The sequence below is a fragment of the Rhinoraja longicauda genome, chromosome 14 (assembly GCF_053455715.1).
Source record: "Rhinoraja longicauda isolate Sanriku21f chromosome 14, sRhiLon1.1, whole genome shotgun sequence".
In the NCBI taxonomy this organism is placed as follows: Eukaryota; Metazoa; Chordata; class Chondrichthyes; order Rajiformes; family Arhynchobatidae; genus Rhinoraja; species Rhinoraja longicauda.
In genome coordinates, this window is record NC_135966.1 from 26,307,438 (window position 1) to 26,334,975 (window position 27,538).

Below are 27,538 nucleotides of genomic sequence, written 5' to 3' on the forward strand. Positions count from 1 at the left end.
CGGCAAGCGGCGGCCGCCGTAGTCCCTGGGTAAAAGATGGCGGCGGCCCAGGATGTTCACGTCAGGATCTGTGCGCAGGAAATCATCAAATATGATCTGGAGATTAAAGCGTTGGTGCAGGTGAAGACGCGGCTCCTTCGTTTGTTGTCCTCCGCTCCGAAAACATCCAAATCAAGATGGGACGTCCAACAAAGAGCACTAACGGGGCGTGAGCGCTGGGGATGCGGACAGAGTGGGTTGCTATTGAGGGGAGAGACTGGGTGCGGACTGTCTGTATATGATGCTGGCGAGGATGTGCGCGCTAGTAAAGAGATCAGGGTGCGCAGTGTGCGGCTGGCGAGGATGTGCGTGCAGATAGAGACTGGATGCGAAGGCAGTTGCTGGTGAGAGTTTGTGTGAAAACTGGAATGTGCAGACAGTGTATGTTGCTCGTGAGGATGTGTGTGTGGAAAGTGGGTGTGCAGACAGTGTATGTTGCTGGTGTATGCAGTGTGAGACTGGGTGTGAGGTGTGCACATGTAGGAAGAGACAGATGGAGTACAGGCAGGGTGTATTCTTGCAGAGGACGTGTTTGAACAGTGGAAAGAAGCTGGTCTTGAATCCAACGCTACATGCTTTTAAGCTTTTGTATCATCTACCAGAATGAGAGGATAGAAGAGATAATGACTGGTGTGTATGTTTCTTGCTTTTGTTGGCTGTTCCTCTGAGACAATGTGAAATGCAGATTAAGTCATTTGGAGGATGTGGGGCGGGGGCTGGGAACTGGATTGCATGATGGTTTGGGCTGCATTCACAACGCAGCAATTTCCTGTGATCCCGGGTGGAGCAGTTGCTAAACCAAGCCTTTTTAGTGACTGTTTTTCCTATTAAGAGTGACATGAAAATATCAATCATCAGTTAGATGAGAAAGAATGACGAGGTTGCAAAGTTTGACTGTGAGATGTCTTTCCAAACTGTCATAGGCTGCCTTTGTGCTGATGAAGAGTATTATTTTCAGTCCTTTCCAAAAATTGGTTGCAATTGTTAAGGAACCAATCTGATCTAAACAAAACAGAAAGTGCTGAAGTAACTCGGTGTGTCAGACAGCATCTCAGGAGAACATGGATAGGTGATGTTTCGGGGCGGGGCCCATCTGACCTAAAACTCTCTTAATCCTTGTAATAGACTGATAATTTTACCAATGGAATTTGATGGGATTTCTTGAGTAATCTGTTTGAGCAATTAATCGGACTCTAAACAAAAGAGTTTGCCAACCTATCAAGAGTTCTTTTGGCTTTTTGAAGGGTAATTACTCAGCTTTAGCTACTTTGTGGACCCCTGTCCTATGTACTGCCATAAAGGCCACATCCAGAATTTTTGAAATGGGAAAGATTATGTTCTGTAGGATCTCCAGGAACAGGAGGCAGCTTTTGGATCAAGTTGCCTCTTTAGGTGGCGTAAGAAAAGGAATGGGAAGAGCTGGAGAGCCACAGCTCAGCCTCCTGATCTGGTTGCAGACATTCCATTGGTTGCATGTTTCCCAAGAACTAATGCATTGCACTATTGGGACATTTAAGTCAGAGGGAGGCCGCACGCAAATTGGAGGAACGGCACCCCATTTTTCGCACAGGCAGCTTACAACCCAACGGTATGAAGGCTGGAGCACAAAAGTGAAGAAATTATGCTTTGGTTATACAGAGGCCTGTACTCGGAATCCTATCATGAATACAGTCCTCTCCTTTGGAGTACGGTCTACTGTATTTAATGTTGAAGATTGATGTAGCAGAATTATAACAATGATCTAGGTGAAATATGTAAAAATATTATTTGCCATATCGAAACAACTTTCTATGGTAAATAATTCAGAAGGTAGGTGTGCCCTATGAAATTAAAAATAGGTCATTAAGGAGTTAAATCAGGAAAGCCTCCAAACCCTCCCCCAGACCCCCAAAATAATCAGTAATATAAATTTGCAGTTTCCTCACTAAATGACGATGGAATTGGATAAGATTTCTTATTGGGTTATTTCTTGTTGGGTAAAAACATCAAGGAATAGGGATCAAATTATAAAGTGGGGACAGCAATCAGTTATGATCGAATTGAAAGGATGACAGATGTTGAATGGCCTACATTATTGAATGTAGAAGTAGCATGACAGTGCTACTGTCATGTGAGACTAGGTAAAATCATGTGATACTAGGTAAAACAGCCAAAATTTTCTTAACACAAATGATCAAACAGTTCTGCGTTGCCAACAGCTGTTAAAAGTCATGGCTGTGCTGCAATGGAAGTCCAGTTAACTTTCCCGCCAAGTTACTAAAATAGTTATGCCTGATGGATCCTAAGCAATTAAGATTCATAATCATATGATTTGCTTTGTCAATCAAATTAAAAGTTGGCTAGATTCTAATTTTCAAAACTTCCACTGAAGACAATTTAGAATTCAGTAGAAAATTGCTTCCATATATTTGGAAGTTCTTAACCTGTATGAAACTTTCCAATCCGGATTCCGCTCAAACCACTGTACTGAAACTGCGCTCCTCAAAATCACAAACGACATTCTCCTCTCCTCCGACGCTGGCAACCTCAACATCCTCATCCTACTTGACCTCAGCGCCGCCTTTGACACCATAAATCACTCCATTCTCCTCACCCGACTTGAAACCTCCCTTAACATCACCGGCACAGCCCTATCCTGGTTCAAATCTTACCTCTCTGACAGACACCAGTTCATCTCCATTAACAACTGTAAATCCCCCACCGCTCCTCTCCCCCAAGGTGTCCCCCAAGGCTCAGTCCTTGGCCCCCTCCTCTTCATCCTCTACCTGTTCCCCCTTGGTCAATTAATCCGCCGTCATGGTCTCAACTTCCACTGCTTCGCCGATGATATCCAGCTCCTCATCTCCACCAAGTCAATCTCCCCCACCACACACTCTACACTGACAAACTGCATCACTGAAATAAAATCTTGGCTTCAATCAAACTTTCTCAAACTCAATTGCAACAAATCTGAAATCATCATCATTGGTCCAAAAACGCTCACCAAATCCACCCAAAACTTCATCCTCAACATTGATGGTCTCCCAGTATCCACCTCACCTCACATCCGGAATCTTGGAATCATCCTTGATCAAACCCTCTCCTTCGACAAACACATCAAACACATCACAAAGACAGCCTTCTTCCACCTCAAAAACATTGCCCGTCTCCGTCCATCCCTCTCCTCCACAGCTGCAGAAACCCTCATCCACGCCTTCATCACCTCCCGTCTGGACTACTGCAACAGCCTCCTCTATGGCGCACCCTCAAAAATCATCAATAAACTTCAATACATTCAAAACTCCGCTGCCCGTCTACTCACACACACCTCGATCCGTGACCATATCACCCCCGTCCTTTATAAACTCCACTGGCTCCCCATCCCCCAGAGAATCCAGTACAAAATCCTCCTCATAACCTACAAAGCCCTCCATAACCTGGCCCCATCCTACCTGACCGACCTCCTCCACAGGCACACTCCCACCTGCACCCTCCGCTCTGCCGCTGCCAATCTCCTATCCCCCCACATCTGGACCAAACTCAGATCCTGGGGGGACAGGGCTTTCTCCATCGCTGCTCCCACCCTATGGAACTCACTACCCCAAACCGTTAGAGACTCCTCCACACTCACCATTCAAAACATCGCTGAAGTCTCACCTGTTCAGTACTGCCTTCAACCACTGAAGGTCACCTCACCTTCTGTCTCCTTTCTCTGTTCATTTATTTATTTACTTATTTATCTATTTATTCATTTCCCTATGTTCTCAAAATCTCTGTAAAGCGTCTTTGAGTATATGAAAAGCGCTATATAAATAAAATGCATTATTTAGTTCCATTTGTAAATTATTGACTATTGGAATTTACTTTAAATTGTGAAAATATTATTATGTTTTGTAGATTATGCTGATTTTGTTTATTCTAAATTGAAATGCTTAAATATTTCTCATTCGTCTGCTCTGAAAAATTTCATTTATAACTCATATTTGCATGTGTTTTCAAATTTTTCTCTTTCATTAGTTTTCTAAACATATTTCATTTTCATGAAATAATCCTAAACGATTAAAAGTCTGCCTCAATCGACAATGTTAAAACCATGAACAAAGCCAGAAATTTTGGTGTAGCCATGGACTCAGACCTGAATTTCAACAACCACATTAAGACAATTACAAAGTCAGCCTACTATCACCTTAAGAATATATCAAGGGTTAAAGGACTTATGGCTCAGGAGGATTTGGAAAAACTTGTCCATGCATTTATCTTCAGTAGACTTGACTACTGTAATGCTATCTTTACAGGTCTCCCTAAAAAATTGATTAGACAGCTGCAGCTGATTCAGGACGCTGCTGTGCGAGTCCTCACTAAGACCAAGAAAGTGGATCACATCACTCCAGTTCTGAGGTCTTTACAATGGCTTCCAGTCAGTCAAATAATTGATTTCAAAATACTACTGTTGATTTATACAGCACTGAATGGTTTAGGGCCAAAATACATTTCTGATCTTCTGCGACATTATGAACCATCCAGACCTCTCAGGTCGTCTGGGACAGGTCTGCTTTCTGTCCCCAGAGTCAGAACTAAACACGGAGAAGCAGCGTTTAGTTCTTATGCACCACATATATGGAACAAACTCCCAGAAAACTGCAGGTCCGCTGCAATTCTCAGTTCTTTTAAATCGAGGCTGAATACTTTTCTGTTTGACGCCGCCTTTTATTAAATCAAATAATTATTCATTTCTTACACTGCACTGTAATTTTTATTCTTGTATTTTATCCCTGTCATTCTATTTTAGCTTGTTTTTATTTTTTATTCTCTTTAATGAGTGTTTTTAATTGCTCTTTAATGCTTTATGTAAAGCACTTTGAATTGCCTTGTTGCTGAAATGTGCTATATAAATAAACTTGCCTTGCCTAACATAAGATGGTTTGATGGTAATCTGTTAACGAATAAGAGTCCCTGTTAATGGGCTGCACCTGTTTAGTGTTAAAATCCAATGCTGAGATTAGAAGAACACCTGGTGATTTGCCTGCAGGATATCCGAGACAGTCCCGGACCTTTGAGCCTTCTCACAGTATTAAATGCCAAAGTGAAAGAAATGTTTCACCAACTCAGACTTCGAATACAGGTGAGTGACTTCTTAAAGATTTTAAGTAGATAGATGTTACTCAATAGTGCCAGCTAAAGTTCACCTTAAACCAGATACATAAACTCTACACTTATATTCCTTACTAAGGAAACCAAGTGATCTAGATATTCAGCAAAAGGCAACCTTTTCCTCTGGGAAGGTTTCAACCTGAAACGTTGACTATCCATTTCCCTTCACATATGCTGCCTGAACTGCTGAGTTCTTCCAGCAGTTTGTATTTTGCTCCAGATTCCAGCCTCTGCCGTCTTTTGTGTCTCCAATTCAGATATTAACTTGGGTAGGGAATATTTTTTTTAAACTAATGTTCATTGAGCTGCTTTTTTCAAATCATTTTTTTCTTGTTAAGGTCCCATAATTTTTTTATTTTGTATACTATTGATAATCAAAGCAGGCACCTGTGAACAATGGAAGATAGCCTCTGGCATCCAACCCATATACACAAAGTCAGTTCAGCCATTGGGAGCCATCGGACTAAAGCTGATTTTATCCCTGATGTCATTAGCAGCATCAAGTTTAGCATAGTAAACATCTTAAGACATCTCGGAGAATATTCAGCTCTAGAAATCCATTTGCGCAATTGCCAAAAAAACAAAACAAATGTGGGCCAAAGCAATTTTGCATATTTCTGGGTGTATCAGCTTGCTGTAAGCATTTTCTGCTCATTTGTGTTCCTTAGTCATTTTTTTCTGTTGTTCAACTTTGCCAAATGATGTCAACAATAGTGCGACGTTTAAGCTTGGTTGTCAACAGGATTTTCAACTACTTTGGTCAAAAATAATAACAATTGCTGTTGCCCACAGAATAAACAGCATTTCCATATGCAGAAGCTCAGGACAACATTGAATGGCCAGTCACACTAAACCTGCATTAAGGCCAGAGACATTAGAGACTACTGATGCTGGAATCATGACCAAAAACAGACTGCTGGAGGAACTCTTAAGCTCATTCAATGTTCAAGTCATTGAATTGTAACAGGCATGTGAATTATCCGCATTTCCGCAGATTTTCACGTTTTTAACATCTATTTTCCGCGCTTTTTGCATGAGTTCCGCGTTTTTCACTTTGCCAAATAAACAGAGAAATCGGATGGGAAAAAAAAACAAAACACGATGTATAGACTTGTAATGAACACTAGGGTTCCATTAAAGGTTGCTAGGGGTTCCGCGAGAAATCCCTCGCTCCCTGCAAGTCTCCCCGAAAATGTGGCACCTTGGCTGGGCAATGCAGCCAATCTCGACCTCATCAGGACTTCCATGGCCCATCGGTGGGTTGATTTTGCAACCTGCGGCCGGGACTCTGGAACTCCAGCCCAGCTGGAGCCGGCACATCTATCCCCATAGCCGACTACCTTGGCCAGCTGGATAAACCAGCAAAGCTTTGGAATCAAGAGTGCCAGAAAATCAGTGGTGGAACTGTAATGAGTAAATATTAAATTTAAGTGCAAGATTATATAACTAAATTAATTAAGACGGGGCTAAAATGTAAAACACAGCAGAAAAGCCAATTACCACCTATTTGGGCTGATTATTAATTAATGTGCGAATTTACTTAAATGTTATTAGTATACTGACATATTCACATTATTTTGTAATGTCTGTTTTTATCTTGAAATGCACTAAGAGGCTTGAAACTTTGTGTAAATTTTGTGTAAATTTTCAAAGGTTTTCCAATTTTTTTGACCCCCGTTGTACGCCTCGCGATGTAGTGAAGGCTACATCAAGATCACTGAATGCAACAGATGAGGTTGAAGAAGGTGCATGTAAATTTCTGTCTCATCTGGAAGTTCATTTAGGTTCCTGAATGGTGTTGAGGAAGGGGGTGTACTGGTATGGCACCTCCTATAGTTGCAGAGGAAAGTTCCAGGGATGTGGGTATGTTGGGTAGGAAGTTCTAATTGTTTTGATAACAAACCTCAGGTTTTCAAATTGTTTCTCAAATATGAAGAGTAAGGATTTCCTGATTACTTTGAAGGATTTAGAACAGATGGCAAAGGAACAAGACAAAGAATCTGAGAAGCAGATGTTGCTGGCTGAAGTGGAGAACCATCACAAACAAATGTTAAGGTAAGTGATCTATAAGATAGAAGACTGAAAACAATAGTATAATGAGGTTTTCAACTTGCTTGTAATGTGTTGTAGAGTGCACATTTGTTTAGGCTTTCATATATAAATTGAAATGTTAGAATAAAGGCAAACAAGGTTAAATCCATCATTACTTTGTAATTTTACCCCACTTTGATTTTGATCTAATATTGCTTCACATACAAATGAAATTCAACTTATCATAATTCTGTTAACATCACAATGTGATTTTGACTGCTGTATCACTATCAATGCATCTATCACAAATGATGCTTTGAAAAGCATCTGGATTAGAGCTGCTGCAAGTTGGGAAATGTCAATAAAATTCAATGTGTGCCACTAATTTATTACATTCCTTTCATTGTTGTGTTGACAACAAAAATGCAGTTTGTATATGACGACTTAATACTGTGCAAGCTTAACCATAGTAATCTGTTGCTCCAGCTTGTTAGGATATGTAATCTTCAGTGGATTTTTTCTTTCATATTCTCTCTCAAGACCCAAGTGCCTTTAGGATATTATTTCTTTTTAATATATTCCATACAATTTAACTTGAACATTCCAAGTTCTAATTATTTTTTCTGCAACATATTTTGGAACTTGTGCCTTTTAGATTTTGGGGTACTACATGGTATATTGAAATCAAAAATATTATTTTTGAAATCAGGTTTCTGATCTGAATATATTCATATCTCAAAGTTTGACTGATTGGCAAAGAGCACATTGTCTACCCTTAAGTTTTTTTTACATTCATGGGATATGCTGATCAGTTGTGGGAAGCTAGGAAGCAAATTGCAGAGATTCTTGTAGAGATATTTGCATCATGAGCAGCAGGTGAAGTTGCAGAAGACTAGAAGGTCGTTGATGTGGTATTGTTGTTTAAGAAGGGCTGCAAGGATACGCTAGGGAGTTACGGGCCAGTGAGCCTGATGTCAGTGATCAAAAAGATGTTTGAAGAGATTCTTGGGGACAGAATTGGCTAACACACCATTCCAGGATGAGTTAGTTGCTTAGATTTTATATTGGCGTGGAGGAAGGAGTCAAAGGATAGTTGTGCAGGGTTGTCTTTCTGATTGGAGGCCTGTGATAAACGGAATGCTGCAGAAGTTGTTGCTGGGTTCACTGCTATTTGTTATCCGAATTGTTAATGTATATAATAATGTAGTTAACATTGTTAGTAAATCTGCAGATGCCAGTAAAATTGGTGTTATGCTCAACAGTGAGGAAGGTTAAGATGAGAGGGGAGAGATTTAAGAGGGACCTCAGGGCAACTGAAGCTGATTACTTTGTGCAGGTTGCTGCAAAGTTTCTTCACTATTATTGGACCTACACTCAACCAGGCGTGCAGAGTATTCTATCACAGTCGTGTTTCATAGATAGCAGAAAAGTTAAGAGAAGTTGGAGAAAGTCCAGCATGTTACCTGTTCTTATGACTACAGTCTATGTGTTTGGACAAGGTATGTTTCTGGTTGATTGGTGGTGAACCCCACTCCCCGCCCCCCTCATAAGGATGTTAATAATGGGGAGTGCCAAAGGAAATGCTTTTTGAATAGCATTGCAAGGTCGTTAAACTCTACCTTGTTGGAGATGGGCATTGCCTGGTACTTGAGTGCCATGTGTTATTTGCAACTTACTAGTCATACAGGTCTGGCTGCATGTAGGCATGAATTATTAATTGTGATTAGAAATTAATAGTGTGCATGTTAAACAATCCTAGTTTCTAGCTTGAGGTTTGCTCTGTCTGAGAAACTCCAGTAGTCATGTCCTGCATGCATAAGTCTTTCACATGTGCGACATGTATTGTGATCAGTGGAGAGTTTCCCCATGGTTCCATTAACTTTGATATTACTAGGACACCTTATTGCCATACTCTTTGACCAATATTGATAATAAAGCAACATTGAAACATAGAAAAATAGAAAATAGGTGCAGAAGGCTATTTGGCCCTTCGAGCCAGCGCCGCCATTCATTGTGATCATGGCTGATCATCCACAATCAGTAACCCATGCCTGCCTTCTCCCCATATCCCTTGATTCCGCTAGCCCCTAGAGCTCTATCTAACTCTCTTTTGAATTCATCCAGTGAATTGGCCTCCACTGTCTTCTATAGCAGAGAATTCCACAAATTCACAACTCTGGGTGAATAAGTTTTTTCTCATCGCAGTCTTAAATGGCCTCCCCTTTATTCTTAGATTGTGGCCCCTGATCCTGGACTCCCCCAACATTGGGAACATTTTTGTGTAGGAAAATAGCTGCAGATGCTGGTACAAATCGAAGGTATCACAAAAAGCTGGAGTAACTCAGCGGGTCACGCAGTATCTCAGGAGAGAAAGAATGGGTGACGTTTCGGATCGAGACCCTTCTTTAGACTGAAGAAGGGTCTCGTCCCAAAACGTAACCCATTCCTTCCAGTAACCCCAATATTGCATGCTGCCTGACCCGCTGAGTTACTCCAGCTTTTTGTGATACCTTGGGAACATTTTTCCTGCATATAGCTTGTCCAGTCCTTTTATAATTTTATATGTTTCTATAAGATCCCCTCTCATCCTTCTAAATTCCAGGTTAAAAAAAACATGTAACAGAGTATGGCATTAAGGCGTCCTGGTTATATCGAAGTTAGTAGGAACCATGGGAAAATGTAATCTTTGGAATTCCTTTTTGTTCATGCTTGGACAAGGACTATATTGAGGTTTACTGCCAAGCAGTTCTGGTATAACCAAAATGCTGTATTGGTGAACAGATTAATGGTGATTAAATGCACTTGACAACTTGGTTGACAAGATCTTGTATCATTTTGTTGAAGATTGGGCATGTAGTCTGTAGGAATGCTATTTAACTAAATTTTATGGACAGAATGTACCTGGGCAATATTCCATGTTGTTGAAATATTGCCAGGCTGGTAACTGCACTAAAACAGCTTGGCTAGAGACCTGGCTGGTTCTGGTGCACTTGGGATATATTTAGGTTACATTACCTTTTCGTGGTATCCTGTTCACTCTCTGCCATTTTATTCCAGCTGGAGGGAAGAACAATTGTCCTATCACCACAGAACCCAGAAGTTAGACATTAGGAGGTTGTTGCGATAGATCATGGCACTTCAGTTTGAAAATGGTTGAAAACCCCAGTATTACATGCTGGTTTCCACCATGATTGTTCACAAAGTCTATTCTTGTTAGCTGTTAATTTATTTGCTACCGTTCATGACCTGATGTGGCAGTACTGAAGATATTTCACCTGATTTTTGTGTATGGGGTAGGTTAGCATGGTGACCTTGCTGTTTAGAATGTATGTACTTTGCAGTGATATTTATTGATGGTGGGAGAATTGTTGATGATAATGTTAAATTATCAAAGGTAGTTGGTTAGATTCTCTCCTGTTAAAAATGGATTCTTGCCTGGTACATTTGTGGTGTAAATGTTGCTTGCCACTTATCAAATCGTGCCTGAATGTTACTGAAATCTTGCCGTCTGGCACAAGCTGCTTAATTTGCTGAGGAGCTGCAAATAGAATTGAATATTACAATTATCAATAAACATTCCCTCTTCTAATGGATGCAGCAGCTGACACTGCTTGTTCAGTTGTCCAAATCTGATTAGAATTGAGTCATAAGGACGTTAATTTTTCATTTAAAATTCATCAGCATCACTTACAGGGATTGTACGTCACGTCCAGGGATGAACGCTCAGTTAGGAAAGTGATGCAAATCAGAACAGTGAAGTTGATATTCATGTCTATATTTTTGCCATTAACACACTCCATGTGTGGGAAAGGAAGAGAGGTTGAGATAATTTCCGTATAATAAAATTTTATGAAGGATACATTTCTAGGAGAGGGAGCAATATCTTGTTATGTAATAAAAAGGAACTGCAAATGCTGGTTTGTACAAAAGATTGACACAAAATGCTGGCGTGACACAGCAGGTCAGGCGGCATCTCTGGAGTAAATGGATATCCATTTGATTGCGTTACTCCAGTTTTTTGTGTCTATCTTTGAAATCTTGTCATTTGGTTTGATTGTGAACTGGAAGAAAAATCATGACCTAACTTATAAATGTAGTTCATGGAACCCACCAAACTTATAAAATGCTTGATACAATGCCATTTTTACAAATTATTTCCAAAAGAGCCTTTTTGGAATGCTCTTGAAGTGGGCCATTGTGTTTTTAACTCTTGCAAATTTTGACACAGATTGATTCTAATAAAACTAGCAAGTTAGGATAACATTTCTCTCGGTCCGAATCAGATGTTTACTGGTTGTCTCCCTGAAAGATAAGCACTCTCCCACTCTTTCAATTATTCTTTTGCTCAGTTCTTGTTGTTAGCTTATTCCATACTACCTTGACTACTCTTATTTTTGCTGTACATAAATTCACAAAATGAATTTGCAGAAAGACAATAGACAATAGGTGCCATTCGGCCCTTCGAGCCAGCACCACCATTCAATGTGATCATGGCTGATCATTCTCAATCAGTACCCCGTTCCTGCCTTCTCCCCATACCCCCTCACTCCGCTATCCTTAAGAGCTCTATCCAGCTCTCTCTTGAATGCATTCAGAGAATTGGCCTCCACTGCCTTCTGAGGCAGAGAATTCCACAGATTTACAACTCTCTAACTGAAAAAGTTTTTCCTCATCTCCGTTCTAAATGGCCTACCCCTTATTCTTAACCTGTGGCCCCTGGTTCTGGTCTTCCCCCAACATTGGGAACACGTTTCCTGCCTCTAACGTGTCCAACCCCTTAATAATCTTATATGTTTCGATAAGATCCTCTCTCATCCTTCTAAATTCCAGCGTATACAAGCCTAGTCGCTCCAGTCTTTCAACATATGACGGTCCTGCCATTCCCAGAATTAACCTAGTAAACCTACGCTGCACGCCCTCAATAGCAAGAATATCCTTCCTCAAATTTGGAGACCAAAACTGCACACAGTACTTCAGGTGCAGTCTCACTAGGGCCCTGTACAACTGCAGAAGAACCTCTTTGCTCCTATACTCAACTCCTCTTGTTATGAAGGCCAACATTCCATTGGCTTTCTTCACTGCCTGCAGTACCTGCATGCTTCCTTTCAGTGACTGATGCACAAGGACACCCAGATCAAGTTGTACGTCCCCTTTTCCTAACTTGACACCATTCAGATAATAATCTGCCTTCCTATTCTTACCACCAAAGTGGGTAACCTCACACTTATCCACATTAAACTGCAACTGCCATGCATCCGCCCACTCACACAACCTGTCCAAGTCACCCTGCAACCTCATAGCATCTTCCTCACAGTTCACACTACCAGCCAGCTTTGTATCATCTGCAAATTTGTTAATGGTACTTTTAATCCCTTCATCCAAGTCATTAATGTATATTGTAAATAGCTGCGGTTCCAGCACCTAGCCTTGCGGTACCCCACTAGTCACTGCCTGCCATTCTGAAAGGGACCCATTTATCCCCACTCTTTGCTTTCTGTCTGTCAACCAATTTTCTATCAATGTCAGTACCCTACCCCCAATACCATGTGCTCTAATTTTGCCCACTAATCTCCTATGTGGGACCTATGTCGAAAGCTTTCTGAAAGTCGAGGTACAACACATCCACCGGCTCTCACCTGTCAATTTTCCTAGTTACATCCTCAAAAAAATCCAGAAGATTAGTTGAGCATGATTTCGTAAATCCATGCTGACTCGGAATGAACCTGTTACTGCTATCCAAATGCTCCGCAATTTCGTCTTTTATAATTGACTCCAGCATCTTCCCCACCACTGATGTCAGACTAACTGGTCTATAATTTCCCATTTTCTTTCTCCCTCCTTTCTTAAAAAGTGGGATAACATTAGCTACCCTCCAATCCACAGGAACTGATCCTGAATCTAGCGAACATTGGAAAATGATTACCAATGCATCCACAATTTCTAGAGCCACCTCTTTATGTACCCTGGGATGCAGACCATCAAGCCCTGGGGATTTATCAGCCTTCAGTCCCATCTGTCTGCCCAACACCATTTCCTGCCTAATGTGGATTTCCTTCAGTTCCTCTGTCACCCTAGGATCTCTGGCCATTAGAACATCTGGGAGATTGTATCTTCCTTAGTGAAGACAAATCCAAAGTACCGGTTCAACTCATCTGCCATTTCCTTGTTCCCCATAATAAATTCCCCTGTTTCTGTCTTCAAGGGACCCACATTTGCCTTGACTATTTTTTTCCTCTTCACATACCTAAAAAAGCTTTTACTATCCTCCTTTATATTATTGGCTAGCTTACCCTCGTACCTCATCTATTCTCCCCGTATTGCCTTTTTAGTTATCTTCTGTTGCTCTTTAAAAGAGTCCCAAACCTCTGGCTTCCCACTGTTCTTTGCTAAGTTATACCTCTTCTCCTTTATTTTAATGCTGTCCTTGACTTCCCTCGTCAGCCACGGGTGCCTTTTACTCCCCTTAGAATCTTTCCTCCTCTTTGGGATAAATTGTTCCTGCAACTTCTGCATTATTCCCAGGAATACCTGCCATTGCTGATCCACCGTCTTCCCTGCTAGGGCCTCCTTCCAGTCAAATCTGGCCAGCTCCTGCCTCATGCCTCTGTAATCCCCTTTGCTATACTGTAATACTGACACTTCAGGTTTTCCCTTCTCCCTCTCGATTTGTAGAGTAAAACATCATATTGTGATCACTGCCTCCTAATGGCTCTTTTACCTCGAGTCCCCTCAACAGATCAGGTTCATTACACAACACTAAATCCAGAATTGCCTTCTCCCTGGTAGGCTCCAGTGCAAGCTGTTCTAAGAATCCATCTCGGAGGCACTCCCTTTCCTGGGGTCCAGTACCAGCCTGATTTTCCCAGTCTACATGTATGTTGAAATCTCCCATAACCACCGTAGCATTACATTTGCGACATGCCAATTTTAGCTCTTGATTCAACTTGCATCCTATGTTGAGGCGACTGTTTGGGGGCCTGTAGATAACTCCCATTAGGGTCTTTTTACCTTTACAATTCCTCATTTCTATCCATACTGATTCTACATCTCCTGATTCTATGACACCCCTTGGAAGGGAATGAATATCATTCCTTACCAACAGCCGACCCCACCCCCTCTGCCCACCTGACTGTCTTTTCCAAACATTGTGTACCCCTGAATATTCAGTTCCTAGCCCTGGTCCTCTTGTAGCCATGTCTCTGTGATTCCCACAACATCATACTTGCCAATGTCTAACTGAGCCTCAAGCTCATCCACTTTATTTTTTATACTTCGAGCGTTTAAATACAACACTTTAACCGGTATTCACCTCCCCATTCACACCGGTCACAATTGGCCCTGACCTTACTCTCTTATCCCATCTAGAACTTCCCTTCCCATTTATTCGAGAGTCCTTTGCAATTTCTCCTGTATTCACTTCCCCTTTAACTCCATCTTCATATTCCCAATTTGTCAACCCCTCCCCCCCACTACTTAGTTCAAAGCCACACGTGTAGCACTAGCAAACCTGCCTGCCAGAATGTTGGTCCCCCTGCTGTTAAGGTGTAACCCGCCCCTTTTGTACAGGTCACCCCTACCCCAGAAGAGATCCCAGTGGTCTAGAAAACTAAATCCCTGCTTCCTGCACCAGCCCCTCAGCCATACATTCATATTCCCGATCTCTCTGTTCCTGCCCTCACCAGCACGAGGTACAGGTAGCAATCCGGAGATAACCACCCTCGACATCCTACTTCTCAGTCTTTTTCCGAACTCTCTAAACTCACGTTGCAGTAGCTCCTTCCTCTTCCTCCCGACATCGTTCGTGCCCACGTGCACAACTACTTCTGGTTGATCGCCTTCCCTGGCTAGGATGTTCTGAAGCCGGTCCGTGATGCCTTGAACCCTGGCACCAGGGAGGCAACAGACCATCCTCAAGTCCCGCCTGCCGCCACAGAATCTACTGTCCGTACCTCAGACAATGGAGTCACCCACTACTATGGCTCTTCCTGACTTCGGTTTCCCCGGTCGAGTCTCCTTGCCTGGATTAGAGCCGCCAACTTCACCGCCGCTCGGACTGGAAGTGTCTTCTGCCCCGACAGCTCCCAAGAGGGTGTACCTGTTTGCAATCGGCACAGCCACCGGGGTCTCCTGTAGTCCACGTTCACTCCCCCTTGAAACGGTCTCCCACCTTCGGTCGACCTGGACCCTTGGCGTGACAGCCTCACAGTAGGTCCTGTCCAGGAAACTCTCGCATTCCCGGATGGCCCTGAGGTCAACCAGCTTCTTTTCCGACTCCACCACACGTCCATTCAGGAGCTGCACCTCGACACAGTTCTTGCAGGTGTAGCTCCAAGAAGCTCCAGCGATGTCCCTACCTTCCCACATCCTGCAGGAAACACACTGCACCAACTTATCTGCCATTACTTTATTGTCTAAAAATAAATCAGGCTCAAAAACAAGTGTAACCTCCTCACCTCAGCCTCCTCGCAGCTAAAGACTCGCAGCTAAAGACTCGCACTTTACTCATAGGGCACTTCCCTAGACATGGCCGAACCCCTTGTGCAAGCCTTGTTTATACCAGTCACCAAATTGTCTAATTGGCCAATTTACCAAACTTCTAATTTAATTGATCAGCCAATCCACATACTCACTTCTATCCTGCCATCCTGACCAGCTTGGAGGTGTGCGCTTCACTGATTGACAATAGACAATAGACAATAGGTGCAGGAGTAGGCCATTCAGCCCTTCGAGCCAGCCTGCTAGCGTCCCTTTGGCGCTCTTTTTAAACGGACTTTTTACCTTCAATTAACACTTACTTTCTTTCAGCCAATGGTCGTCCTTGCTCCTGCTCTCCCGACCTTTAATTTCCAAGTAAGTTAGTAATGATAAAGGAGTGAGAGATGAGGAACAAATAGGTTTTTATTCTGGTCTTCTGTTTAATGAGTCAACTCTTTATAATCTGTGGACAGTCTGTGATCACCTAGTTAATGTAAAGCACAGCCGTTTGAACATTATGTTTTGAGACTACTTAAAATAAATTGAGTATTCGCTTTTAGGATTAATTGTCAGTTGTTCGAAACCCCTGGAAAAAAATCCCTTTTGAAATTATTTCTTTCTTTCACTTGACCTGTAAGAACACGTAGGTTTCAATTCAATTTACTGTAGGTGTGTCTATTTCAGTGCAAATTGCATTTTTGAAAATGGGGTTAGACAATAGACAATAGGTGCAGGAGTAGGCCATTCGGCCCTTCAATGTGATCATGGCTGATCATTCTCAATCAGTACCCCGTTCCTGCATTCTCCCCATACCCCCTGACTCCGCGATCCTTAAGAGCTCTAGTGGGTTCAAGTGGAAAATTTGATTTCAAAGAAAGTGAGTAGGCTTACATTCCAAGGAATTGAATTGGCTCAATTATCCAATACAAAAGTGATAATTCTGATTCATTGCTGTTCTTTAACTTCAATCAGTTGTGTTTTATAGAACATAGAACAGTACAGCATAGGAATAGGCCCTTTGGGCCGCAATATCAGTGCTGAACAAACTCATCTGTGCCAGGACAAACTCATCTGCTTGCACATAATCCATATCCTTCCATTCCCTTCATATCCATATATATGCCGATCCAAAGATGCTGTTGGTTGTTTGATTGTTCAGTACCTTACAGTAAACAAATGTTGGTTCTGTGCTTCTGTTAAAGTAACCAAAATGCTTGGCGAAAAGCAAACCTGGCCTGCAAACTTGCCATCGACAAGCGTGAAAAAGAAGAATTGCTTCAAAGTGGGGATTCTTCAGTTCGACAGCGGTAAATTATGTATATTACGTTAGCATATTTAATTTTACAACTTCCCGCTATTTGCAATATGTCTTTGGAATTAATTGTATTTGTAAAATTAGTTCTTTGATCAGATTTTGCAGAGATAGCACAGTTTCACGTAGATTTAGTTGCAGTTCCTTCAAGTACCAGTGAGTTCAGTATTCCAACCCAGGTGACCATGAATGCAGTTGTTCCAAACGTCTGGACATTTTTCTCCAAGGACTTCCTGAATGTGCTCAAATCATTAGATTCCTTATGAAGCCCAGCAGTGAAGTGCAAGCATTCTCCCAGCACTTGGAGAATCTGCCTTGTACAACTTGCACCAGGTTAGATCTAGGAATGCAGGGAATTTGCCCTTGTTTTCAATGAAAGAGAATAGCTGTGAAGGATTGTGTGTGTATTAATCGATTTTAATTTAATTGAATTTTATGTACCAGTTTGTTCTTAAACATTTAGTTGCTGTTTTTAATAACTTTTCACACTTTAGTTGTGTGATTAACACATAATGTTAATACATAATTACTGCCACAGAGACAATCTGCTCCTAAAATAAGTAATTTCTTATGAATTGTAGTTCCCTCCGAAGTATCTGACAATATAATGGATTTGATACTAATAAAGATTATTATTCTTAAAGTTTATGAATCTTGCGTATATGTTCCAGTCTTTATTTTGCCCTGTAAAATATTTAAGATGTTACTTTAAAATAGTGATTTTGTTTTTTTTAAGTTTGTTCTTTATATTTAAAAAAATTATCTCAGAATTTTCCAATTTAGCATTATCTATAAATGTGGTCAGCGTTTGCCATTTACCACAAAACCGAAGCTCTAGCTGCAATTCTCATAATATAGGCTACATTGTGATCTGTGATGTACCTCAACGTTTACCAGTCAACATTTTGCTGCCTATGTGATATGATACTGCCTGTGCTTTTGAATATTTATTTTTTATATGTAGCTAAAACAAGAGGAATTAAAGTTACTTTATATTTTCAAGAATTAAGTTTGGAATATAATATTAAGACTTTACAAAGATGAGCAACTACTGTTTGGAGCTAAATGTATAATGGTTAATGTCAGAAATCTATCTATCTATATCTATATATATCGATATATAGATCCCTCCCTCCCCCCTCCCTCCTCACTCCCCCCCCTCCCCCTCCCCCCCTCCCCCTTCCCTCCCTGCCCCCTCCCGGTTACAATGGAAACCCTACGAGGACGGGCCCAAGAGAGAGTAGGGGAAAGGGGTGTGCTGGGGATAGGGGGGGGGGGTGGGGGAGAGTAAGAGTATCTGGGGGAGAGAGAATGGGGGGGTCTGAGAATGGGGACTGGGGAGGGGGACAACAGGGGTCGTGCGGAAGGGGCTTGGTGGTGGGGGAAAGAGGAGTACTGGGAAAAGGGGAGGTCCCTCTCCCACCCCTCCCTCCCCCCCCTCCCTCCCCCTCCCTCCCCCCCTCCCTCCCCCTCTCCCCCCCCCTCCCTCCCCTCTCCACACCTCCCTCCCCTCTCCACACCTCCCTCCCTCCCTCACATCCCCCTCCCTCCCTCCTTCACAAAACCCTCCTCCCCTCCCCCCCCTTCCCTCCCTCCCCCCCTCCCGGTTACAATGGAAACCCTACGAGGACGGGCCCAACGGGCACACTTGGCCTAGTTATACTACTAAAACTCAGATCGTGTGTATATATATATATATATATATATAAATATATTTGTATGTACGTATATCTCTCTGAGAGACATGTGACATGTGGACCTGCAGCCAAAACGGTAAACCATAGCGCCACAATTTTTGCGCCACCTTACTCGCCACTCTCACGGCGACTCTTTATAACAAGTTTCATTTAAATCGGTCTTATATTTTTTAAGTTACAGACATTTTAAAGTTCAAAAATCTCATTTCTAAAGACCTTTTTTCAAGGGCTGCTGTGCATATGACGTCACCTCTCTTCATTCGCACAAACAAGATGGACGCCGTTAGCGGAGCCGCCCGCCCGCAATCAGGGGCTCCCTTCTCTCTCCCCTCTCCCCTCGCTTCTCTCCTCTCTCCCCTCTCCTCTCTCCCCTCGCTTCTCTCTCCCATCTCCCCTCTCTCCCCTCTCACCTCTCCTCTCTCCCCTCTCCCCCACAACCGCTGCGAGTAATCCCAGCTCGGCTAGGCCACAGCTGCCGCGGCTCCGCTGGGGGGGAGGAGAGAGTGGGGGAAAGGGGGGTGGAGGAGAGAATGGGGGGGTGGGGGAGGATATAGTGGGGGAAAGGGGAATGGTGGGGGTGAGTGCGAGTGGGAGGGAGAGTGGGACTGGGGAGGGCAGGGTGGAGTGGGGAGGAGGAGGGGTGGGAGGAAGGGGACAGCAGGAGTGGGGGGAGGGGGGGTGGTGGTGGGGGGATGAGATGGTGGGGAGGGTGGGGGTCAGGGAAGATGGGAGAGTGGGGGGTAGGGAGGGGGGTGGGATAAGGGGGATTGAGTAGGGGGTTGATGGTGCTACACCAATACAGGAGAGGCTTTGGGTCCAGGGCTCCTCGGTCACACCCTCTCCCCTTCCCTGTACCGCCTTTAATTGCGCTCCTCCTCCCCTGGAGGAGCACGGCACCACAGTGAAGGAGAAAGAAGATGGTCAAGATCAGATCTTGTGTGTGTATGTGTAATATATATATATATATATATATTTTTGAAATTTGAGATTTGGTTGTGGACCTACAGCCAAAACGGTTAACCATAGCGCCACAATTTCAGCACCACCTTAATCACCACTGTCCTGGCAACTGTTTATAACGGGTTTAATTATATTGGTCTTATATTTTTTAAGTTAGATAGATTTGAAAGTTAACAAATTCTTCACAGTGCTCTGCATATGACGTCACAATGGGGCATGTGCGAGATTCCCTTCTGACTCAAACGAACAAGATGGCCGCCGTCAGGGGGGCCGCCCACCCTTCTCCTCTCTCCCCTCGCCCACACCCGGGGGACACTCTGAGCAGGAGGGAGATGGTCGGACTGATGGTCCACTGATCCTTCCCTTCCATCCCTTCAACCCACGGCGTCCTCGAGTCCCCAGCGCCCCGCACCATCACAGCAACAAAAGCCCCAGCGGGCAGCTTCTTCTCTTCCTCCTTCAGCGGCCGCTTCCACCGACAGCGTCGTCGACAAGGGCCGCTTCCGCTGACGGCCCCGTCGCGACTCCAGAAAAATGGCAGCCGCTCTCTTCCTCCTCCTCGTCCTCCTCCTCACGCTCTGCCATCTTGCGCCTCCTGTTGCCGCGCTATCCGCCTCAAGTAGTCTCGGCTACCGCGGGCCAGCCGCAGCCGCCGCCGGCCTCGAGTAGTCCAAGCTCCGCCGGGCCACAGACGTACGCCGGCGCTCCCTCCTCTTCCCTGCACGCACGGCTAGTGGTAAGTGGCTTTCGCCGCCAACAGGTCCACAGAGGGGAGTAGGCGTGGGGGCCAAGTGGGTGGGGGTAGGGGGGAAGTGAGGGTGGGGAGGAGAGAGTGGGGGTGGGGAGGGAGGAGAGAGTGGGGGTGGGGGGAGAGTGGATGGGATGGGGGGAGGGTGGGGGATGGGGGGATGGGGGGAGAGTGGGGGTGGGAGGAGAATGAGGAGGGGGTCGGGGAGAGGGGGTAGAGGGTTGGGGGGAAGGTGGACAGTGAAGGTGGGGGGCAGGGGGGGTGGGGGGAGAATGGGGAGGGGGTCAGGGAGAGTGGGGGAAGAGGGTTGGGGGAAGGGGACAGTGAAGGTGGGGGGCAGGGGGGGAGGGGGATGGGGAAGAGGGGGTGGGGAGGGAAGGGGGACAATGGGGGCAGGGGAGAGTGGGACTGTGGGGGAGGAGAGAGTGGGGGAAAGGGGTGGGGGAGGAGAGAGTGAGGGTGGGGGGAGGAGAGAGTGGGGATGGGGGGAGAGTGGGGCGGGGGGGAGAGGGATGAAGGGGATGGGGAGATGTGAAGGGGAGTGGAGGAGGGGGTGCTGCACCAATGCAAGAGAGGTTTGGACCCAACAGGTCCACTTGGTCTCGTTGTATGCTAAAGTCCTTCACTTCCAATCATAGAGAATATTTGAAAAGTCACCACTTGTGGCTATTGGGTTGAAATATAAGCATTTAAGTAGTGGCTGAAGAAAAAAAATCTGAATAAGAGATCTGTTACTGACTACATTTTGTGTGCACTAGAGATTTATCTTGTTCGTGTTCTCTTTAAATTTTTCTAGAGAATTGCGGTTGCTTGAGGTTTCCTTTCTTATTAATGAAATTTTATATTTTTCAGTTATTAACTGATCAAGTTATCCAAGGTACTTTGGTGTATTTCATTCAATTATGACCAAATAAGAAAGAAATGGATTAAATTTTCTTGGGGTTTCAGGAAGATGACCAAGGATGGCTTAGTACAGACAGCAAGCAGCATTACTGAGAGCTTGATGACCATCAGTAGGATGATGTCGCAACAAGTGCAGCAAAGTGAAGAATCAGTGCAGTCACTGGGTAAGTTGAAGTACTAATGTATGGATTATTTATCTGTTCACCTCCGTTAAATGGCGTAACATGACTGAAGGACTTTTTATCTGCTTCCAATTTAATCTCTTCAGCTGTAGTCAGAGGATAACTATCATCTATTTGCTTTTTGATTATTGAATATTGATAAGTGGTTTGAACACTTACTATTTACAAGAATTCTGCAAATAAACCAAAATTAGTCCTAAATGATTAAATATTAGATGCCTAATTATATAATTAGAATTTTGGTTAACATGTCAATATTTGCTATCATTACATGAAAATCTGAGCAACTTTCAGAGTAATCTGTTTGGTTAAATGCAGATGTGCTGAAGTAAGTGATGTAGGTAATTCCTTATTCCTGGCTCCTCCTTTGCCCTCCTGTGTTAATGCAACAGAAGAATTAAGTTTCCACAAGTAAGATGTCCCATGTCCAGCTTTGCCTCATCTTCACTTTTACTTGTCACCAGCAACTGCTGTTTTTCAGTTTTAACCGTCAGGTTTTGCTTTGTGTTTGGGATGAACCAGAATGTAAATTATGACAATTCCACTTTTAACATAAGTAGTAGGTCTAGAATCGCGTTGAGATTACACTTTAAATCAAAGCTTAAGATTTTCAACAATGTCAACATGTTATTTTCTAATCTGTGAATGCCAAATGTAATGTCAGTATTCATAAAAAGTGCTGAACTCCATACTGCTGTGCCAGTATCAATTTTAGAGGATTAACCAAAATTTGTTATTTAACCAAAAAAATCCTACGATTTTCTTGTGCTTCATAAATTCAATATTTATGATCACTTGAGAGGGAGAACAATTTGACTAGAAAATACATTAAACTTGATGATTAGTAACATGAGTAAATAATTTCCTTGGACCCACTTCATCATTCAATAACTGAACAGCTACAAACAACAAGAGAAGAGAATTCCAAAGATTAGCAACTTTTTGTGTGTAAAAGTTATCTTTGCCTCAGTGCTCAATGGCCTTTTGTTCCCAAATCTAGATTCTATAGTTAAGGGAAATGGTCTCTCTGCGCCTTGCCTTCCTGCCCCTTGAATGTTCCTTGCCTTCCTGTCCCTTATATATTTCAATGAATTCTAGTACCCTGATCCATTCTTTTGGATGAACTCATACTTAGCACATTGAACATAATCTGCCAGAGTTTTGTTCATCTACATAATACACCTTTCTGTACTCGACCTCCTCACTTTCTGTGACTAACTTAATGCGTCAACTCCAGACCGAGACATCATGCACTTCCTTCTTCAAAAGTCTTTTACTGAAAGGTCTGAAAAGGACAGGTCTCGTCACAGATCACCATGGGCTGCCCGCTCCTTCCAAACTAATAACCTGACCAGGTCAAAAGATTGTTTTAATTTCCTCAAAATCTCAAACAGTTAAATGTTTATTTGTTATTGCTTTTTAAGATGTTGGTATGATTTGACAAATGAAAGCTTTTATCATGTGAAATATGGATGATGATTTGATTTACACACAGTGAACATGTGTCAAAGGTAATGTAATATACAGTAATTTTAAAAATTCTGTTATTCTTCTTAACTGAAAACAAGTGAAGGTATATTGGTTAATTCTATGTTGAAATGTTTTATGTCAAGTGATTATCTCTATTGGTTGCAATATGCATCTTCATTTTTATTTTATTGATCCCTCCGTTCTTGGCACCACTTTTTCATAAAACAACTTAACCAAAGCCTCCTTATTTGGAATGTATCATTTATGATCTTGCATTTTGTTGTTTTAATGTAATTCTTTAATTAGTACTTTATTTTTATTTAAGCAACATCTTCGAGAACTGTTCAGGAAACAAATGAAGAATTTAAAAACATGACCGGCACGATTCAACTCGGTCGCAAGCTGATCACAAAATACAATCGCCGAGAGTTGACTGACAAGCTGCTTATTTTCCTCGCTTTGGCTTTGTTTTTGGCAACAGTTGTGTACATTTTAAAGAAACGCCTCTTCCCCTTTTTATAGAACTGGAACAAATGGCAGAAATCAAATAGACATTTGAAATTGAGAATAGACGCAAAGTGCTGGAGTAACTCAGCTGGTCAGACAGCATCTCTGGAGAAAAAGGATGGGTGATTGAGAGCATTGTAAATTTGTGTAGGCATTAAGGAAGATAAGTTCAAGTTTTGTTTTTGCATATGAATTGAAATGGAAGCAGATTCAAAAGCCTCTTAAAGAATGGGACCAATGTCTTAAAATGTTCATTAAAGTTCCTAACTGGAAGGTAAATGAACATCAGAAAGCTATGCTTTATTTCCAAATGTAATGACTGTCTGCTGGTAATTGTTGGTTGCAGCTAAGCACTGTACTCTGCTTCATTCGTCTGGTTCCCTTCACTTCAGTGGGAATGAGTTTTGGAATGTTACATGTGCATGTTCTGATCAAGGATGGCTATCCAGCGCCATACGCATTTCACTTCTTCAAGGAATTGCTGCCTAATTATTATGAGAAAAGATGGTACTATTTGTATTAAGTAACAGTACAAAGACTGACTTTGTAAAACATCATAGTTTTGTTCATATCTATTCCATAATATGTATAGTTGAGTAACCTGAATTTTCTTGAATTACAAAAAATACTCTGCATCTATGCATTGAAAATATTAGCAATGTAAGCACTTTGGTTATTTTAAAGCTGTGAACACAGTGCAGTGTTCGGTAATTTATTATCCATCCAAACAAACACTATAATTTCTCGACAGGACCAATTATTTGCTTCCTTAATTACAAAACCCTATAAATTAATATTCATAGTTATTAATAGTTAATATGTATCTAGGTCTTATGAATATCAATAATGAAGAATGTCATTATTATTAAAAGGTTTGCACCCTTTGAAGGGATTTAAATTTGTCGACGTTAATTTTATTTGGCTTGTACATATCGAACTGTTGGCTAGGTTGTAATATTTTAGATTAACTGAATGAAAGATTACAGTTGCAACATTAAAATAAGTATTGGATAAATTATTTATTCTACATCTAATATCACGGTGAGTGAAAGTAATTCACAATTTGATCACATGCAATTGGGCATTTGTGTTTCTTTCATATACATTTTTCTCCTCTTATATCCTTGGATACTTTGATAGATCATCAAAGCTCAACATTGTCATTTTCTCAACACTCACCTGCCTCATCTAAGAATAATGGAACTGTACTCATCACCTGATATGAATTATTTGGCTGTGGTTTAAATGGGCAGTTGAGTTCATCACTGTGGTACATTAGCAAGATGAAGCACAGACAGTTTATCTAGAATTTGTGAACACTGACAAGATAATATGTGTCTGTATGGACCTGCATTTTTAAAAATCCACTTTATTTGAGCTATTATCGCATCACCTCCTTTTGCCTCTCAGTCAATATATATTGCAGATTATAATGCCCTGGTGTGTAAAGGTACACTCTTTCCATCTATTTTTTTTGGACAATTACAATAAATCTGTTCCCGTTGGTATCTGCCTCTTATGCTACTGATTCTCATCTGACAAAACCCTTCTTGGTGTTGTATTCATCTAATTAGCCTCTCAATATTCCTGTTCAAAGGAAAATGACTAGTTGAGTTGTATTTCCACTTCAAGTTGAAAGAATACTATTGCCCTTCATAATTGGAAAAATTACAGTCAATTTGCAGATAAGGTAGAAAAATTATAGAAAAGGTAAAATTTAATTTGGGACAATATATAGAAATCAGCTCTTTTGGTCTGGAGGTGGGGGAAGCAGCACTGATTAAGCTAAATACAAAATGAATAATTATAAATATTTAATCATGCCATTAAATTATACCTGGGGAGTGCTTTATCTTGATAACTTTTCTCTTTCAATATGCATCCCTGTGTGCACTGTTCATTCCTCAGCCTGTGGGATGTGCTTGCAAAATCTATTGCAAGAACACAAGAGCCTGGGTGTGGTTTTGGGCAAATAGCAAACTCTAGGAATGGTCAGCAGTCTGAGAGAAGGCAAGGTGATCCGGCCTTTTGGATCATGACTGGTATTGCAGAACCTGCAGTGGTGCCACATTTAGAGCCTTTGGATTTACTGCACAAGATGCCAGTGAGCAGCAGTGTTTCCTATTGTGGTCTTCTGTGCCAATTATGATAATGTTGGGGTTGCCATTGCACCACTGTTGTCACATTAAATTTGCTTTTCATTGGTTGAAATGTTCAGAGTTTAAGCTTATTTTGAATGGCCATAAATTGAAAAGATTGAACGTGAATATCAAGCAAATGCTAAACCTATGAGCATAGTAGTAATAGTCATCCAGCAGAAATGAATGCTTTGTCTAAAGCTGTAAAAAAAACTTTTGCATGACTATGGTGGTGGATCAAAATGTGCAGCCTTTCAACTGTTAATATTTCCAATTTGAAAGACTTTTTTTGCTCACAAATGTGGGATTGCTTTGCAGTAAAGAAAAACATCTCATTAATCTTTTCTGGGTCTTTTTTTAATATAAGATTGCCACATTTGGAGACAACATTAAAAAAAATTGTAACATTCTCAATATCAACTAAAGAGCATTGATTATTTTGTTTGCATTTACCAGTTTTATATAAATGTCCCTCAGTGCAATGTACTTTCAATAACATTGCACAATGAGGATAACAAGACCGAAATAAGGAATACCACTTCAGTTATTGCTACCTACCCCATCTGCCCATTGAGTCGTATCGTGATACTGTGTGGAAACAGGCCCTTCGGCCGAACTTGCCCACACCGACCAACATGTCCCAGCTACACTCGTCCCATCTGCCTGTGTTGGTCCATTTCCCTCCAAACCTGGGATAGTTCCTGCCTCAAATACCTCCTCTGGCAGCTTGTTCTATACACCCACCACTCTGTGTGAAAAAGTTACCCCTTAGATTCCTATTAAATCTTTTCTCTTTCACCTTAAATCTATGTCCTTTGGTCCTCAATTCACCTACTCTGGGCAGGAGACACTGCGCATCTACCTGTTCTATTCCTCTCATGATTTTATATACCTTTAGAAGAGCATCTTCCTGCGCTCCGAGGAATAGAGTCCCAGCCTACTCAACCTCTCCCTATAACTCAGACCCTCTAGTCCTGGCAACATCCTCGTAAATCTTCTCTGTACCCTTTCCAGCTTGACAACATCTTTCCTATAACATGGCACCCAGAACTGAACACAATACTGTAAATGTGGCCTCACCAACGTTGTATACAACTGTAACATGACCGTCCAGCTATATAAGGTAAATGAAGGCCCCTATACCTCCCCCCCCCCCCCCCCTCGACTTTACCCAAGGGCCCTAACAGTCTTTTCAGGTGAGGCAGAGGTTCATTTGCACCTCTTCCAACCTCATCTACTGTATCCGCTGTTCCAGGTGTGGACTCTACATATTGGCGAGACCAAGCGCAGGCTCGGCGATCGTTTCGCTGAACAACTCCATTCAATTTGCCCAAACCTACCTGTTCTTCTGCTTGCTAAACACTTTAACTCCCCCTCGTATTCCCACCCACTGACCTGTCCTGGGCCTCCTCCATTGTCAGATTGAGGCCCAGCACAAATTGGAGCAACAGCACCTCATATTTCATTTGGGCAGCTTACACCCCAGCGGTATGAATATTGACTTGTCTAATTTCAAATAACCCTTGATTTCCCTCTCTCTCCATCCCTCCCCCTTCCCAGTTCTCCGGCCAGTCTGACTGTCCCTCTGATTACATTGTATCTCTCCTTTATTGTCACCTTCTCCTAGCTAACAATGGTCTAGTTTACATTTTCCTTGATCTGCATCTTGTTTGATTTCTTACACTTCCTTATCTCTGTAACTCCCTCTCCCCTGACGCTCAGTCTGAAGAAGGGTCTCGACCCGAAATGTTACCACCCGCTGAGTTACTCCAGCATTTTTTGTCAACCTCCACGGATGCTGCTTGAATTGTTGAGTGGCTTTATCAGCTCTCCTTTCTCACTCCAGATTCCACCATTTGCAGTCTCTTGTGCCTTCTGTTATTGCTCACTTAATTGTATTCTCTTTGCTGTAAAGTGCCGTAAAACAAAATAAATTTGCCAAGCTA

General features: G+C 42.4%; 1 protein-coding gene across 3 annotated transcripts; it reads left to right on the forward strand.

Annotated features, from left to right (window-relative positions):
• LOC144600147 (vesicle transport protein SEC20-like) lies at positions 1-27,538 on the forward strand. 3 transcript variants are annotated; one of them, XM_078411601.1, is made up of 6 exons: positions 1-120; positions 5,048-5,140; positions 7,133-7,224; positions 16,878-16,982; positions 21,341-21,459; positions 23,273-27,538. In XM_078411601.1, exons 1-6 carry the CDS (start codon positions 37-39, stop codon positions 23,467-23,469), a joined length of 690 nt encoding a protein of 229 aa, XP_078267727.1. In that variant the 5' UTR covers positions 1-36; the 3' UTR covers positions 23,470-27,538. The 3 variants fall into 3 exon arrangements, with proteins under 3 accessions (XP_078267727.1, XP_078267728.1, XP_078267729.1); XM_078411602.1 differs by having other exon boundaries at positions 40-383; positions 4,997-5,140; XM_078411603.1 differs by having other exon boundaries at positions 40-383.

What these genes read in the sequence shown, in the direction of transcription:
- LOC144600147 (XM_078411601.1), top strand. Translation starts at nt 37, where the DNA reads ATGGCGGCGGCCCAGGATGTTCACGTCAGGATCTGTGCGCAGGAAATC. An exon ending in CATCACAAACAAATGTTAAG is followed by an intron (nt 7,225 to 16,877) that starts GTAAGTGATCTA and finishes CTTCTGTTAAAG; the next exon opens with TAACCAAAATGCTTGGCGAA. An exon ending in AGAATCAGTGCAGTCACTGG is followed by an intron (nt 21,460 to 23,272) that starts GTAAGTTGAAGT and finishes TTTTTATTTAAG; the next exon opens with CAACATCTTCGAGAACTGTT.